The 18,601-nt window shown below is 44.7% G+C and overlaps 1 protein-coding gene across 2 annotated transcripts in view; it reads left to right on the top strand.

The window, feature by feature from the left end:
* SHROOM2 (shroom family member 2) overlaps window positions 1–18,601 on the top strand; it is a gene marked incomplete at both ends in the record, with an annotated part of 122,037 nt that overhangs the window by 63,300 nt on the left and 40,136 nt on the right. For both annotated transcript variants that reach the window (XM_084279113.1, XM_084279112.1), the window contains one exon: window positions 16,730–16,861. In XM_084279113.1, coding sequence (XP_084135239.1) covers window positions 16,730–16,861 — 132 coding nt within the window. The remainder of the gene's footprint in view (window positions 1–16,729; window positions 16,862–18,601) is intronic.

The raw sequence follows: 18,601 nt of genomic DNA, 5'->3' as shown, positions 1-18,601 counted from the left end.
GCAGGCTAATAGGATGGCTCATCACTACCTGATGGAAGATTAAGACTGGAAAAAAGGCAAAACCAACTTAAAAATCCTGTTACTCAGCTATGTTTTGAGGTTCAAGTTTTCAATTTCTTTAAAAATTAGAGATATTTTTTTTTTTTTTACCATTGTGCCAATGTAATTCTAATACTTTCCCAGACAGTGGATTCAATAGTACTCACTCTGTGCAATTTATTCTTCTGTTACATGGAGTGAAGATGGACTTGCTGCTGGGAATCCAAGGAAGAAGTTCTTTTTCCTCTCAATTTTACTTCTCTGTTTTGCCGATTAAATCACCGGTATTTGTCAACTGGACTTTGCACCATCATTCCCACAACAGTAACTCCAGGGTTTTTAGACTCTTGCAGGAACAATGCTAGAAAAGTGATCCCTTCAAACAAAAGTCTGTCTTTCTCTGGACACGCATGCATGTGTGTTAATATTGATTTAGCAAGGGATTATGCTAGTTTACCTTTATTCAAATTACTTCCAGAAAAAGCTCATTATGTTAGTGTTAACATCTGTAAGAAATCAATCCTCTCATTTTTATGCAGACTTTTTTTGGATAGAATATTGCAGTCTGGCTGGGAGCGTTTTAGCCATAGGCCATATAACATTCAGCAAGCTGACACTGCGGAGCTATTGGATTTACTTGTAATTATGTAATTCTGCCATATGCTGTCTTAACTGAGATTTCTTATTAAAATCCAAAGATGACTGCATAAAATAAGACCACTTCTTACCCTTTTGCCAACCTCCTCCTCCTTCCTGCAGTCTGAGGATTTCTGTAAATCCCCGGCACTTCTAGCTTTTCCTTCGCAATGATAAGCACGTCCTCCTTTAACCTGTGGGAAGCCATTCATTTTTCTTACTCAGGGTGTGGATCAGTCAGATCATAAGGATGCTGTGGTGAAGTCAGCTTCCTGTAGCAATCAGTCTGCTTTGTTACAGCACAGAGCCCATAAAAATGTGTAGTCATTGTGTGTTTAGTGTGACAGGTCCGCAAACCAAAGGAAAACCTGGTCTTGACACACATGCCAGTATATAAGAAGAAAGTGTCTCCTATTCATTCTCCTGGGCTGAGCCTGAAGGATACATCAGAACTACTATGTTTGATTTTTCCCTCAAATAAATTCTGTGCAGCCTGTTACTGTGTGCTTTACATCCATAGGCGTGATGATGGTCAGCAATTGTAACAAGCCTACATGTATAGATCTGGCCAGTGGCTGGGGATTAATGCTGTGACTATGGAATAAAGCTTTTTTTTTTTTTTAAAACATAAATTATTAAATAATTCTCCATTCCCCGGGGAGACTGATTTCTGGGGAACTGAAGGACATACCTGGCAATTTACTCTGCAGACGATTGTTTCCAATGCCGGAGTACTGAGCTTATATATTTTTAGGGATTTCACAGGCTGCCCCTCTTTTGGTGGAAATGCTGCTCCCTGAGAAGACTGACTGGTTGGTTTTAATGTATAGGAGAAACATCTGCAACTCTCATATGCTGCTGACAGCCTGTCAAGAGGTCCAGGTTGTTCTGGAGACTTTCTTTTAGCTTTTGCTCCTTGAGGAGATTTGTCACCCCCTAGGTCACGCTAACTTCCTTACAATGTTAATAGACACCAGACTGGTCTCTTTGCCCACCTATTTGCTTCAAAGGTGGTAAAAGGAAAAGATGGAACAACTGGGGGGAAAAATACTGCACAGTCAAACACCCCACCCTAAAGCCAACCAGTTTCAGCAGCGTAATTCCAGTGTATTATCCACCTACCATGTCAAACACCACTTAAACCTGAAAATAACGCTCCCCCCTGCCCTCCTTCTCCTCCATCCTCTGGGTTCGTTTTCTGGGCTTCGCTCAGCTTGTCCCTGCCGAGCTGAGCAGGGGGTGTTCAGCACACCGGAGTCAGTGGGCAGGGTCGCGGGTATGACTAATCAAAACTGCTCTGGCCTCTTAGTGGGGAGCGGTAACAAGGCTCCTTTGTGAGTCTAATTATATCCCCTAATCTGGCACAGCGGCACGGATTAGTGCAGGGGGAGGACAGTCGGTCGCTGAGGGCTGCAGGGTCCCATTGCTGTGCTTCACCAGCATCGCCTGCTACTGCTGGGGACGGAGCCCAGGCAGGTGCCACCCATACCCAACGCGTGCTGCCCTGGCCGGCAGCTGGAGCCCTGTCGCTTCGCTCTTGTCCCAGTCCTGCTCCCTGGTGTGAAGGCTTGCCTGCCAGCCCGGAGCCATGCCTGGCCCCTGAGGAAGGGGGTCTGTGGAGGAGGTGCTGCCCGGCGCAGTGCCTGGGTAGGTACCTAGGGTTGCCCTGGAGCAGGGAGGCTCCTGCCAGGCTGGCAAGCACCTGATTGCTCCGGCAGCTCTTTGCTCCTGCAGCTCATCACTGGGATAAGCAAGTGTTTGGGGTACCTTTCTCTGGGCTTTTTGGTATCTTATTAACTTATCTGTGCAGAAGGGAAGGAAGTCATGCGGGGTTGTTTGAAATGCATCTGGTTAAAATTTCATAACAGGATTGTTGGGAGTGGAGTCTGCAGGTGTGGAAGAGGAGAGGTGACTTTGAGAAGAGTATTTGGTGGTTTGCTCACCAGTTTGTTTCACATTTCTCAAGCAGACCTGGCTGCAGCATGCTTTGTGTTGCTGAGCTAAACCCCTCATCCCTCAGCAAGGTGGTGCACTGGGGTGGTTTGCAGTTGCTACTTTGAGAGGTCTGCAACTAGTTTTCCTGGGCAGGTCCCTTCATCCCAGTATGAATCCACAGGATGAAGGGAGTAGCAACAGAGTCTGTCAGAGAAACTTAAAGCACCGCGGTCTGAATGTTTTTTCAGTCTTGAGCTTCTATTGGTGTAAGAAGAAAATGCCGTGGAGAAAGTTTTCCAGGCTGCAAGCAGTTTGCTGACATGTGCAGAGGTTACCCAAGGTTGCAAGAGAATTTTTATAAATAGTGAAAGAGGAAACAAGTATGCTGATAAGCATGTGAGGCCAAAATTGTTTGTAAACAAAAAAACCTGTCTCTTCAATCTAAAGAAGGGACCATAGGATTTCTCCTTGGGAAGGAAAGAGCAAAACTTGGGGAGGTGGAATTCTATAAAATACAGTGGTTTATGTAGTTTTGGGAAGGGGGGGATTGTTAAATGATAAATTTAGCTGAGTAGGATTTCTTTCTCACTGTCAGGCAGTTACTGCTTCCTGCTCTTCAAGAACATATGCTCTGAAGGTGGGGTGCCAGAGCAGCGTGGGCTCAAGATGTGTTTCTGTCTCGATCTGCTTAGTGATGACCAGACAAGGCAGGCAGCTCCATTAGAGAAATCCTTAATCTAGTGAGGCTAATGGAGTTTCCCTCCAGTGTGAGCTGGTTGGATGGGAACTGCCCATTGTATTTGTGGGGCAGGACCCCAGAAGTATTGATCAACTTCTGCAGGTTACTGTTGATTTGTAATAAAACATAACAAGGCATAGCAGACACATCATGTGTTTCTGCTGACCTCACTGAACTTTAAATAAAGCTATAAAATTTCCTTAATCACTTGGACCTTATATGTAGTATTCAGTGTGTCTTTTTCAGTGATCTTTATATATTAAAGGTATCTTTTCTATTCCTTAAGGCTGTTTAAACTTCCCTGATGGAGCTATATAGCACCAGTGTTACAATCTGAGTTTGTTTTCCAGCCGAAGACAACTAAATCTAGTACAGATTATGCAAAAAGCTGCGTATTCAGTTGGGCAGAGCTGCATTCACTGCCTGGGGTTTGAAAGTAGTGATGTAGGCACAACTTGTATGTGAATGTATTAATGTTATTTTTTGTGTGATTGCCTGTAGATACCTTGCATCAGGATCCATGCATTGGTTTATGTGGGAAAAGTGCACAGATTAATTCAGTTATTAAACTGCCCAGTCACATCAGAGGGATGCTGATAGCCAGCCCCTATGGCTTTTAACACACGAGCTTTAGCAGCAGGAATAACTATTTATGCATTTTAGCTAGAGGCCCCCAACCCCCACCCCATACTTCATCATGCTGTTGTAACTAATCTGGGCTTGGAGATTTGTTGAGGTAGTTTCTGATTTGATTTCTTTGTATCCAGGCACATGTTTCAACTTGTGGTTTTCTTAAGTTTTATTTTTGCCAGACTGACTCCCTTGTAAAACTTACTCATAGTGATAATTAGGGTGACTAAAGACCGAGATCTGAAGGGGTGGTGTGAGGTGGAATGGAAGAAGAATAATCTATTGAAGATTTGTGGTGGTGTTGCTGTGAAGTGATTCTGTTTTCAATCTTGCTCAGAAAATAGCTTTTATTTTGCTGTGAAGTGACTGAACCCAGCTTTCAAGCCTAATGATGTTAAATTGGGTGCATATCTTGGCACATTTAGTTTCTGCAAAATAAGTCTAAAAGCCTGCAATAACATTATCCAATAAACAAGATCAGTTCTGCTCTGGGAATCCCAGAAATCAGAGTTGTCTGGTCACTTTTAAACTTCCAGCTCAAAGTGGTTTTAAGGCTGCTATCCATCTGCTCAAAATAAGGCCTGTACATGTTCCCAGGGTATCCAAATTAAGGGAAACAGCATTGTTACCGTTAGGTTACGTGAGGAGGTTCTTTGATCAGTGTTAATTTACTGAAGACTTGAGTGTGTTTACACCATGGCTGGACTGAAGTGGGTTCTTCACTGGGACCAGTGGCTCTGGAAGCCGCAGGGGTGGCCAGGGGATGGCCACTTGTCCATGTGCACTGCTGTTTCTCGGGGGCTGAGGTGGCTGAGGTGGCTGACATGGGTGAGTCTTTGGCAGAGGTATTGCCTGTTTCGATATATCCTCCTGTTCACTGTGGGGTTTTTTGGTAAACTGTTCAGTCATAGCTCCTGACTGCATTTTTGGAAGGGTCTCATTATTGACAAGAGTGAAGGAATTAAGCCCTCTATTTCAGGATTCACACATACTCCTCTGTGTACATAATGGAAGGAGGAAGGTTTGGTCAGGGGTGGACATGAGGGACAAGTCTGTGTATTCTCTAGGTACAGTACTGTGTGCAGAAGTGAAGGGGCTCGTCATCTCCAGGCACAGCTGGCAGTCCCTTTGCAATAAAAATAAGAGTATTGCTGTCTCTGGATGACCCAGATACTTAACTGTAAGAGAGATGATGCAGGGCAAGAAAGGTCAATCTTCTTGCTTCTGTGACCATCAGCTGGATCTAGTCTTGCTTAACCACTGTGTCCTTACCAGCACGGTCTTGGCAGCAGGGAGCACTGAAGTCAGAGTCCAGCTCTGTTTCTGACAGAATAAAACATCAGGAGAATGAAGCAGGATGTACAGCTGGCCTCAGCAGAGGAGCCAGCTTCTTCCATTTGGCTGATTGCAGCTCCCATCTCCCCTCCAGGGAAGGAGGGCAGCAGCCTTGCCCCTCTCAGGGTAAGGCACAACACTGCAGCCCCACAGGCTGGTAGGAGCTCTCGTTGGCATCAGGGACAGCAGTGACACTGCTACACCTGCCTGTGCAGGATAAGTGAGAGAGTCTCTGCACAAATTGTCAGAGAGATTGAGCCCAAATTAGCGTAGGCTGTGCTGAACTGACCTTGGCTGGAGGCCAGGTGCCCACCAAAGCCACTCTGTATCAGCAGAATGGAGAAGGAGAAAATAAGATAGGGAAAAAAAAAAAAAACCCTCTTGGGTCTAGATAGAGGCAGTTTAATAAAGCAAAAGACTGTCCATGGAACCAAGGGAAAAACAAAGGATTTATCCTTTGCTTCCTATCAGCAGATGATGTCCAGCCCCTTCCCTGGAATCAAGCCTACAGTATGCATAGCAGTTGCTATGGAGGACAAACATCATAAATAAATAATGCCACCCCCCTTCCTCCTCTCTTCCCTTAGCTTTTGTTGTTGGGCACACATCATATGGTACAGAAAATCCCTTTGGCCAGTGTGGGCCAGCTGTCCTGGCTGTGTCCCCTCCCAAGGGTCTTGCCCACCCCCAGGCTGCTGGTGAGGGGGGATGTTGGAGAGACAGCCTTGATATCTGTGGCTACTGTGGCTCAGCAGTAGCCACAACACCGGTGTGTTACCAACTCTGTCCTGGCTACCAACACACAGCACAGTGCTGTGAGGCTGCGGTGGGGAGACGTCACTCCTCCTCAGCCAGGCCCAATACCCAGGCCTTAGAGCTCATGCTCCAAGAAGCTGCAGGAAAACATCTGCCCTTTGCCAATGGAGAAACTGTAGATGGATGCATGTTTCAAATTGAAATGCTTCTTGTTACACTGCTGTTACAGCTGCAGTCACCAGTTGGAGATTAAGAAGCTGGTATAACTTGGAATTGAACAATTAACTTCTCCACCTGAAACTTGAGCTGCCCCTGGGATGTAAGGAGGGAGAGGTTGCCTCAGAAGATGATTGTGCAACTATAACCTCCATATGCCTCAGGCCTCCAACACATTAAGGCAGCTGAGATAGCTCAGTAATGTGCCAGAACTCTAATGTCTGTTTTAATCTGAAAATAGTTATTATGACAATAAAAATGCTTTTTAAAACATTGCCATATATCAGAGTGGTTTACAGTGGTATAGCTACCTCCAAATGTCATGTTTAGTAGAAGCACTGTAAATTTTTACATGAACTTGTATGTGCACTGCAAAAGGACTCCGGGAGAGGATTTTCTTTTTTCCATTTTCTTTTTTCTGTTTTTTTTTTAACCCTTCCTTTTTTAATGCAGCATTTTTTCCTTTCAAATCTCTCTTCTCCTGAAACCAAGATGCCTCGAGGGAAAGTTTCTGCTTAAAAATCTTATTTATTTATTAATGTAGAAAATATTGTAATGTTTTCTACAATATTGCTCTCATCTTTTGCCTCAGTTATGACTAAGCTGGAATAGAAACATAGAATGCTTTGGGTTGGAGAGAACCTCAGAGATCATCTAGTTACAAACCCCGGCCATGGGCAGGGACACCCTCCACTAGCCCAGGTTGTCCAAAGCCCCATCCAACCTGGCCTTGGACACTGCCAGGGAGGGGGCAGCCACAGCTTCTCTGGGCAGCCTGTGCCAGGGTCTCGCCGCCCTCACAGGGAAGAATTTATTCCTAATGTCTAACCTAACCCTGCCCTCTTTCAGGTTGAAGCCATTACCCCTTGTCCAGTCACTACACTCCCTGGTGAACAGTCCCTCTCCCACTTTCCTATAGGACCCCAGAGATCAAATACCATTCCTGGAGTCCTGTTGCTTTAGCCATTTCTTTCTGTGAACAATTTTGCCACATAAAGTGTGAACGAAGTTGCATTGTCCTCTGTGTTTATGCCACCACGACCAGCATGGTTTCAACAGAGGTTGAGAAAAGCTCTTTGGGTAGGGAAGCCTAAATTGGCGTCACAAGTTTGTCATTCTGTATAAATTCACTTACTGGTCCTGGTAGCTGCTATTTTTTCCCCTATTCCTTCTCTTAGGTTTTGCTGAGCCCAAGAAGTCATTTCTGCTGCAGTGTGTGTGTCTGTGCTTGTTACGTGCAGAGTCTGCGGCTTCTCGCCTGTGGCTAATCCAGCTGTCACCAGACAGGGGGATGCAGACAGCGGGGCTCAGCTGTCTGAGGTCAGAGAAGAGTTTGTTCATATACCAGGCTGATTAGTTTTCATCACTGGTTCATCCCATTCCAGTGAAGTATGTCACAGGGGATTTTCCCAAAAGAATAGATACTAATACAGGAGGAGAGGTGGCTCTGACAAACAGATGGGGTGCGTGCTGCTGTTAATGGAGAGAAGCAGGGTCTCAAAGCAAAAAACACTGGTGTATGGCTTGAGTGTTGCCAGTAGTAATTCAAATTTATATATGTCAGCCCTCCTGTGTTTGTTTAGGAAGGCAGTGTGCAATTGGTGAACTAACAGTAATGTTGCTGTTGATTTCTGGTATTAAGAGCTTCACCTTTAAATACACTTTCCTAGGCTATTGAACTGGCATACTAGGAGTTTAAATCTCCTATAAGCAGCATCTGATCAATTCTCATGGGAAAGCATTTCCATTTAATCTTCGTCAGACACCTAATATAACAACCTTCAACTAATTTTTGTCCCAAATCAAGTTCCATTTGGGTATTTTTTGTATTCGGGCAATAAGAGTGAAAGAGAAGAGATGGTGTGTGTTGCTTTTATAAACCTCACTATACATCTGCAGATGTAAAAGGTATTGCTTTAAAACACTTACCATGATGACATTTATCAGCAGTTTTCCAGGTTTATTGCTCACTGTTAACAGGCATTTTATATACTTTAAACTTAATCTCCTTAAAAGAAAGGGTGTGATGTCTCCACACAGTTAACTTGAAATTTCAAGTCCTGATGTCTCTGCCTCAGCTAGGAAAGCCCCATTTGTGTGCTTTTAAGCAGGGTTTATGCGGTCACTGTGGGGCTCACCCAAACAAAGCCTAAATTTACTGTCTCACTTTGAAAGGATGTTTAAGGCTTTCTTGGATGGACAGTGTGAGCACTGGCATATACTTCAGAAAAAGTATTAAAATTGCCACTCTGTAGGCTCAGGACAGTGGAAAGTTGGGGCATCCAAGACAGAATCTGACTGAAAGGCAGCAGGACCAGCTTACAATAAGGCAACAAAGCAGTTCTGGCTGTGTTGCAGGCTGTGTTGCTCTAGAAAGAAGCAAGGAGACAAATTAAGGAGAAGACCGTGGGTCAGGTTTGTGCAGGTCTTAGTAGTTATGTAGGGAAGACCAACATCTGGTAATTGACATGCAAAACCATCAGCCTGGACAGAGAAGTTGTGGGCATATCTTGACTTTTGAAAAGCCTAAAAAGTGACTTGCATATGCATATGGGGGGGTGTATATATATAAAATACATATATAAATACACATATATACACAAAATACATAAAAAACCTTCTTTAGATCATTCATGTTCATTATGAATGACAGACAGTGAAGGTTTGTTTCAAAGTGTTGTATCATAGGAATTTTTTACTTTGAAGGGTATCTATATTTAATATGGGATTGCTGCATGGAAATTTTCAGGGGGCTTTCTGCATTTTTCTTCCTTCTCATATTCTTTCACACATATACAATCCCCCCTTTCTCCATTTTCAAAGAAAATAAGAAATAAAGTGTGAAAGTAACTGTGCTCAGGAAAGGTGTTCAACCTCAAGTTTTGGATGCTATTATCCTGTGCTTGGTTTTCTGTTACATCCAAAGATATAGACAGGTATTCTCTAGGGAAGAGGTCGCAGCACTGAGCTTGACTGAGTTCACAAAGCATCTGGACCATGCCCTCAGACACATGCTTTGACTTGGCTGGCCCTGTGTGGAGCCAGGAGTTGGACTTAATGATCTTTATGGGTCCCTTCCAACTCAGGAGAGCCTATGATTCTATGATATGTATGTCAGGAGACAGGACAGGGCTGAAAATGGCAAGGGGAAGGAAGGAGAGAATTGTATTGCACTAAACTAAAGCTTCTTTATGGAATTGATTACAAACATTTGAGCTTAGATTGGGATAACTCATGGATATATTGAATTACTGAGAATGGCACAAGAAGCTGCTTGCATTTCTTAAATGGCTTTGCTGCTGAACCATAGTCTTTTCCCAGATCATAGGTACTTCATGCCTATGTTACCCTGGCAGATAAGATAGGTCTGCTGGGGTGACTGAAGTAATGGTAAGTAATTTGGATTCTAGAAATGTAGTTCCCTGAGAGAGAAAACATCTCACATCCTTGTCCGTGGAGGGTGATGACTCCTTCAGTACTCTATAGAAAGGAATGCTGTTTGTCTGAAGGATAAGAAGAAAGAGAAGGTATTTTGACTAAGTGCTTATTCAAAAATGTACTTGATTTTTTTTTTCTCTTTAAGAAAAATAAAATCATCCCATTCTAGTTGTGAGCTCCCAGGTTAAGCATTTGGATAAGGTCTTCACAATCTTAAGTGAGAAATAGATTGAACTATTTTTGAAAGGAAAACCAGTGACATTATTTCTGATTATTTGAGGCCCCTGAATATTGTCATAAATTAAGTGATCTGGTAGTTCATTTACAGCGGCTTTTTGTCCACCCATTTAATTGGCATTGCCTATTGCTTTGCTAGTGTACTGTAATCCACTGAGCATAAGAAACTGCAAAAAACCCCACAAGCCAGAAGCCATGGTTTGAAAGAACTTCCTTCTCCCCCTCCAGCACAAAGAGATGTATGAAAATAATTAATGAAGCATTGGGATATGTGGCCCAGCGTACATGCTTTAGAAGAGGTGGGGTGAGAATCATAGAATCATAGAATTGTAGGGGTTGGAAGGGACCTCAAGAGATCATCGGGTCCAACCCCCCTGCCAAAGCAGCTCCCTAGGACATATCACTCAGACAGGCGTCCAGATGGGTCTTGAATATCTCCAGAGATGGAGACTCCACCACCCCCCTGGGCAGCCTGTCCCAGGGCTCTGTCACCCTCACTGTGAAAAAGTTCTTCCGCGTGTTGGTGCGGAACTTCCTGTGCTCCAACTTGCAGCCATTGCCCCTTGTCCTGTCCCCACAGACCACTGAAAAGGGGCTGGCTGATTCCCCCTGCATCCCCTGCTTAAGATAATTATAAAGTTTAATTAGGTCCCCCCTTAGTCTTCTCTTCTCAAGGCTGAAGAGTCCCAACTTACTCAGCCTATTCTCACAGGGGAGATGTTCCAGGCCCCTAATCATCTTCGTGGCCCTTCTTTGGACTCTCTCCAGGTGATCCCTGTGCTTTTTAAACCAAGGAGCCCAGAACTGGACACAATACTCCAGGTGGGGCCTGACCAGGGCAGAGTAGAGGGGGAGGATCACCTCCTTTGACCTGCTGGCTATACTCCTCCGGATGCACCCCAGGATCCTAGAAAGAAAAGGGAAAGCAGGGAACTGTGTAGTCGTTTGGACTTTTTAAGGGGACAAGCCAGAGCACCTGTGCTGACACTACAAATTCTTGGCATTTTTCCTACAGCGAATAAGAAACAGTGGATGCATTACTGCGAATGGCACGAGAAGCTGCTTGCCTTTCTGAGGTGGCTTTGCTGCTGGACCTTAGCCTTGCTGCGGAGGTCCCCAAGGCTGAGCTTCTCAGAGCTGCTTTCCTGGCTGGCACAGGCCAGCCCCGGCTGTAAGGAGCAGTCCTAACAGTGCCCGAGAGGGCCTGTTTGCCCGCAGGGCAAACGACTGCGGTGTGATGGGGTTTCTTTGGCTTCGATACAGGCCCAGGGCACCTTGTGAGACGTACCCATGGGTACGTGCGCCGTCCCAGCAACCTTCTGGTTTGAGAACGCCGGCATGTTGTGTGCTTGACCTTTGCCCAGGCGCAGGTTTGCCTTTGGTCTCAGTGCTGCAGCCTGCCTGCGTTTCCATAGCGTTGCGCCCTCCTGCGCAGGCAGGGGCCGCCTGGTAGCCATTTACCTTACACCAGAGTCAGGACAATGTCCCGCTTAGAGGCGAAGCTTCAAATAACCGTGAGGAGCTCGGACCTTCTGCTGCAGCTGTCAAAACTTCAACTTGGGCCGGGTTAAAACCAAAGCACTGCAGCCAGGCTTTGCTCGCCCCCTGCAAAGTCTGAGTTGTGCCTTGGTGGAGGGAGGGAGAAGAATGTTCCTCTGGTGGCGGCTCTTGGGTCTGACTGTGCTGACCAGTTCCTAAACTGGGGGGGCTTGCAGAGGCGTTCCACTGTTAAACCATGGTCTGCAGCTTTGTGACCATAAATGTCCTGCGGAGACTGAAGCAACTGCAAAAACACATGACTTTTTTAAAAGGCTCTCTGATATAGTCGCTACAACCATTTTAACTAATTTTTCCTGGGTGAATTAGTGCTGACAGCCTGTAGTGGCTCTTTGGAGGGGCAGCTCAGTTCTGACTGTGCCCACCGACTTGTCCTTCCTTTTAAATCAGAAGAAAACATGAAATCCTTGCCCCAAACCAGCTCCTAGTTCCTGCTGCCGCCGGTACCGAGTACCAGCAGGAAGAGCGGCATTCGCAGGGACAGACACCGGGAGCCGGCGCCTGGCTCCATGTGCCGCGGGGGGTAGGGGGGATAAACCCTGGCCGAGGGTGGTGGGTGAGGCCGGGTTCCCGGGCGGCCCGGGGACTGCAGCCGCCGGAAAGAAACGGGGAAAGAAACCCGAATGCGGCAGGGTGTCAGGAGAGCAGCGTACCGCCTCGGTGTCCCGGGGAAGGGGTAGTTACCCTGAGTGACGGCGGGACGGCGCAGCGCAGCTCCGGCTGCGGTGCCGCCTTCACCGCCCGGGCGGCGCGGCCGCCGGGTCTGCTGCCGGGTCCTAAGCCCCGCCCGTTGGCCGCATGGAGCCGCTATTCTCTGTGCGTAACGCGGGTGAGGCGCCTCCTCATCCTCCCTCGGGCGGCCTTTGTCAGCCTGGGTGACACCCGGGGCGGGGCGGGGCAGGGAGAAAGTTTCGGCTGGTTCGTTTTTTCCCCTCCAGACGCGCTCAGCCATTTTGAAGAGCTGTTTAGATTTAACGTAGGAAGTAATCATATGAATCAGTAAATTTTGGGCAACGTAAGGGTGTTCTTTACAGAGAGTGGTGAGGGGCTGGAACGGGCTGCCCAGATGGGTGGTGGGTGCCCCATCCCTGGAGGTGTTCAAGGCCAGGTTGGATGGGGCCCTGGGCAACCTTGTCTGGATCATGCCTGGTGGCCCTGCTTGTGGCAGGGGGGTTGGAACTCTGTGATCCTTGGGGTCCCTTCCAACCCAGACCTTTCTGTAGTTCTATGAAATAATACAAGACAGCCCCTAAAAAGGGAAGTGGCTCAGTAGACCTGGTTTAAATGCCCCGCCAGGATGGCTCTGCGCTCACTTTGACATTTCCAAAGGTTTACCTGAAAAATCCCTGTACGAATCCTTGTTCATTATCTTGTTCTTGAAATGGGTCAGAGCGTCTTTGGGCATGTCAGTGCTGCTAGTACTAAAAACACTTCTTTGAGCTAAAGAGGCCAGTAATGAGATGAATGACAGCCCGTTTCCTATTCCAGAAATACCATACAGCCTCTGTCATGTGTAGCTGCTACTACTTGGAAGGAAAGATTTGCAGCCTTATGTTTGTGTGTGAGCCAGCAGTCAGGCCTTCTGTCTTTGCTGATTCAGCAGAGGGCTGGAAGGAGACAGTAGCAGGCAAATAAATCCTAGGGAATGCTTTCCACCTGGATGGACGTCTCTCATACTGCTTGTCCTCCTTTTGCTTGGGGACTCCAAATGCAAAAGCCTGTGTGGTAGGTACCTATGTGAACGGTACCTCCAGGGATTCAGAATGTGCCTGAAAACAGAGAAAGTGGCTCATATTTGTTAATATTTTCGTTGTGTGCTGAGGCAGTTCAGTTGCTTTATTCAATTTCCTGTCTGCTTTTCATTGTCCAGGATATTTTTCTGACTTCTGTTGTTGTTTACAGATAAATTTGCTTGTCCAGTATAGTTATTTTTTTCTCTAGGTCAAGGAGGTACGCTTTCTGTCTTCGCCTCCATATCCAGTCAACCTCCTCAATATTGCTGCAGCAACCAGTCACTATCTCTTACATCTAAATTCAGAATATCTTTCTTAATGACTTCCAAGCATACAAGGACAGATTTATTCCCAAAACCTGAACTGAACTGGGAAGGTTGTTTTATTCCTTAAGTCTTTGCACACACACCTCATTGAGAACACTATCTAAGAGATTGCTTATAGTCAATAGAAGTTGTGGGTTTTTTCCCTTTGTATCATATCTTCAAAGCTTACCAGCATTTTCCTTCCAGCAGCTTTTGTAAAAGCACTGGTAGAGAGACACTCTCAGTGAAACGCTTTTGTTAATGCTTCCATTAATGCTAGAGGTTTTCTGGGTTGTAGGTTCAGATGATCTCATTCTGTCACTCAGTATTAATACAGAGTTATTGCATTAGAATATAAATGCTCAGCTTCCAGCTTCTTTATTTGCCTGCGAAATATTCCTGGTTTGAGGCTTTCAGTCTTTTCAGTCCTTCTACCCACTTGTGCTAAATTTTGGAATCAGTGGCCGTGCTGTGCTCCATTTATCATTAGAAAAAATTGTTTCTTGAAGTGCAGGAAATATAATTAAATGATGAGAATCCAGTGTAAAATATTTTTGGCTACGCACAGTAAATTAAATTAAATTAGTCATGTTGTGGACTTCAGTGAAAGCAGGTGTCTGTCTATGTGATTCCACCCTCCAGGTACCCTGCCAGTATATTTAGGCTGTTCTCAGACTATTATGTATAAGAAAAAAAAAACCCACAAAAAACCCTTCTCAAAAATACATGTGTGTCCATAAATGCAAAAAATGAAACAGAACTTTGTAAGTTCTTGTCCACTTGACTTTCCTTACATCACGACTCAGTCCAGTCTGTTCCTCCCCTTCCTTGGCTGCTCAGGAAGATGAAAGTGGTGGTGGATTTTATAGCACAGAAAATGCCAACTGAAAATGATGTTCATGTGGCAAGAAACTATCTTATGAAGATCTTGAGAAGTTCCATGAGGTACAGTACTGACTTCAGTAGCACATCCCTTCTGTTCCTTCCCAGTGGTCGACTTCCTCTACCATTTGCCAAACCCATAGCAAACCTTTGCAAAAGTCCTCTTCCCCAACCTTTGTTCCTTCATGTTCCAACCATAGTTGTATTGTGCTAGTTTTCTAGTCTTGTGTTTCCTCAGTGGTGCATCGTTAAAAAGTAACTGTCTCATACTAGACAAACCTTGCTGAACTGATGCCTAGAAAGTCTATTGAATTTGTCCAAAGAGTTATCTATGATTTGCCAAGCTTGTATCAATACTGTTAGAGGTGAGCTGAGGGTAGGGGGGAGGAGTAACTCTTCAGTGTTATGTGCAGCTAATATGATTTTTTTAAATTTCCACACCCCCCCCCCCCATACCTGAACACAGGCTTGGGGCCCTTGGACTATACAAGGACCGTCTAGAGCCCAGCATTGTGTGGCTGAGCGGAATCCTTTTGTACTTGTTTATTTGGGGTCTTCTGCTGACTCTCTGAATTTCATATTCTTCCAAGAAAGAACAACATAGTGATGCTCGGCTTAACTGTTTTCTCTTTTGTCATGCTAAGAAGAGTAGGCTTTTGTTTATGGAAACAATTGCTGCTTTTTTTAGTGACTGTAATGATGCTACACTGCTTAGAGAAATTACAGCTTCCCTGTAGAATTATTATTCTCCTTTTGTAGTCCTGCATGCAGAGTTTGGAAAGGCAATTCATCATTGAATTAATCAGATTTTCCTGAATATACTGCAAAAACCCATGTACTCAAATTTGACCTGTTTTGAAGATACTGGATTTATAATGAGCTTTGATTTTGTTCTCTATATCCAATGGCCATCTGATAAGCCATTTATAAAAAGGGAGACTGACTTAAAAAAACATAGAATTACCTTTAGAGTTCAATTCGAAAATAGGGAACATTTTCTCAGCAAATTACTTTGTAACTTAGACAAATTACTTAGCCTTACAGTAATAAGCTTCATAAATACATAAGCAAAATATGTAAGTGCATTTAAAAATACCCCATCAAACCTCAAGAACTAAGGGTCCTGTAAATCTTTGGTTCAGATTGTCACTTGGAAGGATGGGATTTGTCTCACCTTATACCTTGTCTAAATTTTAAATTGCACTTCCCCCCAAGATGAGCTGAAGAGAAGGGCAGAACAAATTACCTTCAAGAAGTTCCTGCTTCATTCTTGGGTAGTTGAGAGGGTCTATACAATTGGCCCGAGCTCAGCATTGGCTCACTGAAACAGAAGTAACTGAATTCTGCCCAGGAGACTTATTTTAACACTGTGGGAGAATAATGTACTTATTTCATGAGTGACGAGAGGTGTTGCAAACAACTAGTCCCTGGAAGGACATGCAAGCTGCTGTAACTAAGTCCTGAACAGGGGGAAGGGGCAGAGGAGTGCATGGAGCAGTTTTATAGAAAGGTTTGCAAGGTATAAGCCTACAACAACTTATTGTTGTACTTCTTAGAAGGGAATCTCTTCAGCTACATGGACATGTACATTTGGAGGTGATATCCGTGTAGATATTAGGGGACTTTGAATTGCTGAACTGTTTTTGAAGTGTATTCTTCAACCAAAACAACAAAAAGCCCCCAAAGTTACCAAACCTGCATTCCTGGGGTGCCAAACATTTCAAGAGCTGAAGTAGAACTTGGGAGGAGTTAAAATTACTAGTTACATCACTCTTACTAACTTGTATGAAACAATGTACACTGCTTTATTCCTTCCTGGCCATTAGCTCCTTTCTTCTCATCTCCTCCCGTAAGCACCTACCGACAGTAAAACCTTGCCAAAGCCCCACTGTACTGTTGACATGTAGTAAAAGAGTCCTAGGTGTCAGTATTGCCTTTCACTGTTGTCATGTGCTTGAAAATTCGTTTGCTTGTCTACACCCCTCATAAAACACACCCCACACCCAAAATCATTTTTTTAAAAAACAACACCCACCCACCCCCAAATACTCAAGCACAGACCTTGGAGATTATTGATGTTTCACTGCATTTGGGGCATTTTAAGGGAATGCTGGTGTCTTTTCTAAACTGGCATGCATGTAGAAAGTTGTCTCCTTTACTGTCATCTGAAGTCACTGTGCCTCTGTCCTGCCTGTGTGGTGTTTGACCACTGCCCCGGTAGGTTTTTCACCTGGATGTCACCTAACTGAGCTGTGTGCATTCAACCAGTACCCTCCACCTCTCCTTTTCAGGAGGAACGACGTAGCCTGCAGGCCCCACTCCTGGCACGCAACCAAATTTACAGAAGGTCAGCCTGAGACAGCCACGTCACACCTCTCCTCGTCCAATGCCGGCGTCTCCTGGCACTCGCGCTATCACGCCAGGTGAGTGATTAAGTTACACGCACAGCGCTCCGGCAGGGAGACAACAATAACCTGGGTCATGACATTGAGCGCGAAAGCCAGGAATGGGAAATGCCGCCGTTAGATGCCTTTAGTACTGCCTGGCCTTGCACTGCTGGAAGGGGGAGCGGGGGAAGTTTGCCGTGTGGATGAGTGGATCTCAGGAAGGGTATGTGGTGCGTGCGTGTGACCGCAAGGTAAGGACCTGGCTCTAACGGTGCCCCACAAGGTGCGTTTCTTCTTCCGCGTTTCCTTGCGGCGGCTGCTGGTAAAACCCTAAACCTCTGTCAGCAAACAGAAGCCATCAGAACTGCCATGCGTAAAGTGAAGTAGTGAAGGGAGAAGAAATAGGAAAAAATACAGTTTCAGACTATTAAAAAGTCTTTTCCTAAAGGGAGGGTGCAGTATGTTTTCCTGTGGGGCTTGACGATATTACCGCTTTTATTAGTTGGACTGTCTTTCTGACACATCTTCCCTACAGCTGTGCACTTGCTTGTGAGGGGAGGTAACAAGACCAACGGTTTTCCAGGCCCTGTTTAAAGCAGCTTAGTATTTGTTAGGTCTCATTTGGCACCAGGGGAGGAAGGCTGGCACCCATGCAGTTCCAGCTGTGAAATGTTAAACCTTTGGGTAGTGCCTGTTTGTGCTGGTTACAGGTTCTTCTTTGTTTCCTGTGCACAGGTGACGCTCTTCAGCATTTTCACAGCAGGGTTTTTTGTTGCTTTTTTTTCTGTTTGTTTGTTTTTGTCACTTATTTTCTTCTCAGTTCCCATTGGGCCATAGTTACACTGCGATTTAAAGAAACTGAGTCTGGCACGTAATCCTAATTTGGAAAGTAGGGTTGTGTTTTCTATGCCTACTCCTATACATTCTCCATCATTACTTCTTGATGTTAATTTATTGTGGTAGTTAAACCAGAAGAATGTTCCTTTTTTAAGATTTCAGTTCATTTTCCATGTCACTTTTACAATTGGCTTTCCATCGTTTGCTGTCTTTAGAAGCTCCCTAAAATTAAGTTTTTAAAATGACTTGTTATCTGCCTCTGAATAAAGTATGAATGTTAACAGTTAGACAGAAAGGATTTTTAAATGCATTTTGTGATACTTCATTAGCAAAATTTTAGCACATTATAATTTCCAAATCCTTTGTTATAATTGCTGCTGATTTACATTGACTTACAGAGTTTGCATTTAAATATCATGTAGATGGGCTGAATTAGATATATATATATTTGAAGACAGTAATAAGTCCTTGGACATAGAAAAAAATGCAGAAACTTCTAAAAATTTTATAGAGCTCTTGGCTGCAGTGCTAACTCAAGACTATTTCTACTGTACATCTACTCAGTCTTCTGATGAATTTGTAAATCAGTATATGATTCCTGTTCTTCCTGAAGGTTGTTCTTGTACACTGTAAAAGTAAAATATTACCAGATATGTATCTCAAAGTGTAATTTGATAGGACCTGGGTGAATCATAATATTTAAACAATGAAAAAAAATTTGGTTCAAAGCCTGTTTGAAATGAGCTTTGGGCAGGAAAATGTGGGTGTAAGGGAGAAGGGAGTGGAATAGAGCAATCCTGCTGCCCCAAATATCAGAAATAATAGTGACTGCTGGTTGGTATCAGTGTTAATGAAAAGGGAAAATTCTGCTTTCTCAGATGCTGCTGAAAGATTTAGTGGCTTTAGCCCAGTCTAATCCCAGGGCACTGCCAGCCTGAA

Source organism: Gallinula chloropus (assembly GCF_964237585.1).
Source record: "Gallinula chloropus genome assembly, chromosome: 1".
Taxonomy (NCBI): domain Eukaryota; kingdom Metazoa; phylum Chordata; class Aves; order Gruiformes; family Rallidae; genus Gallinula; species Gallinula chloropus.
This window is presented reverse-complemented; position numbering and strand designations above follow the sequence as displayed.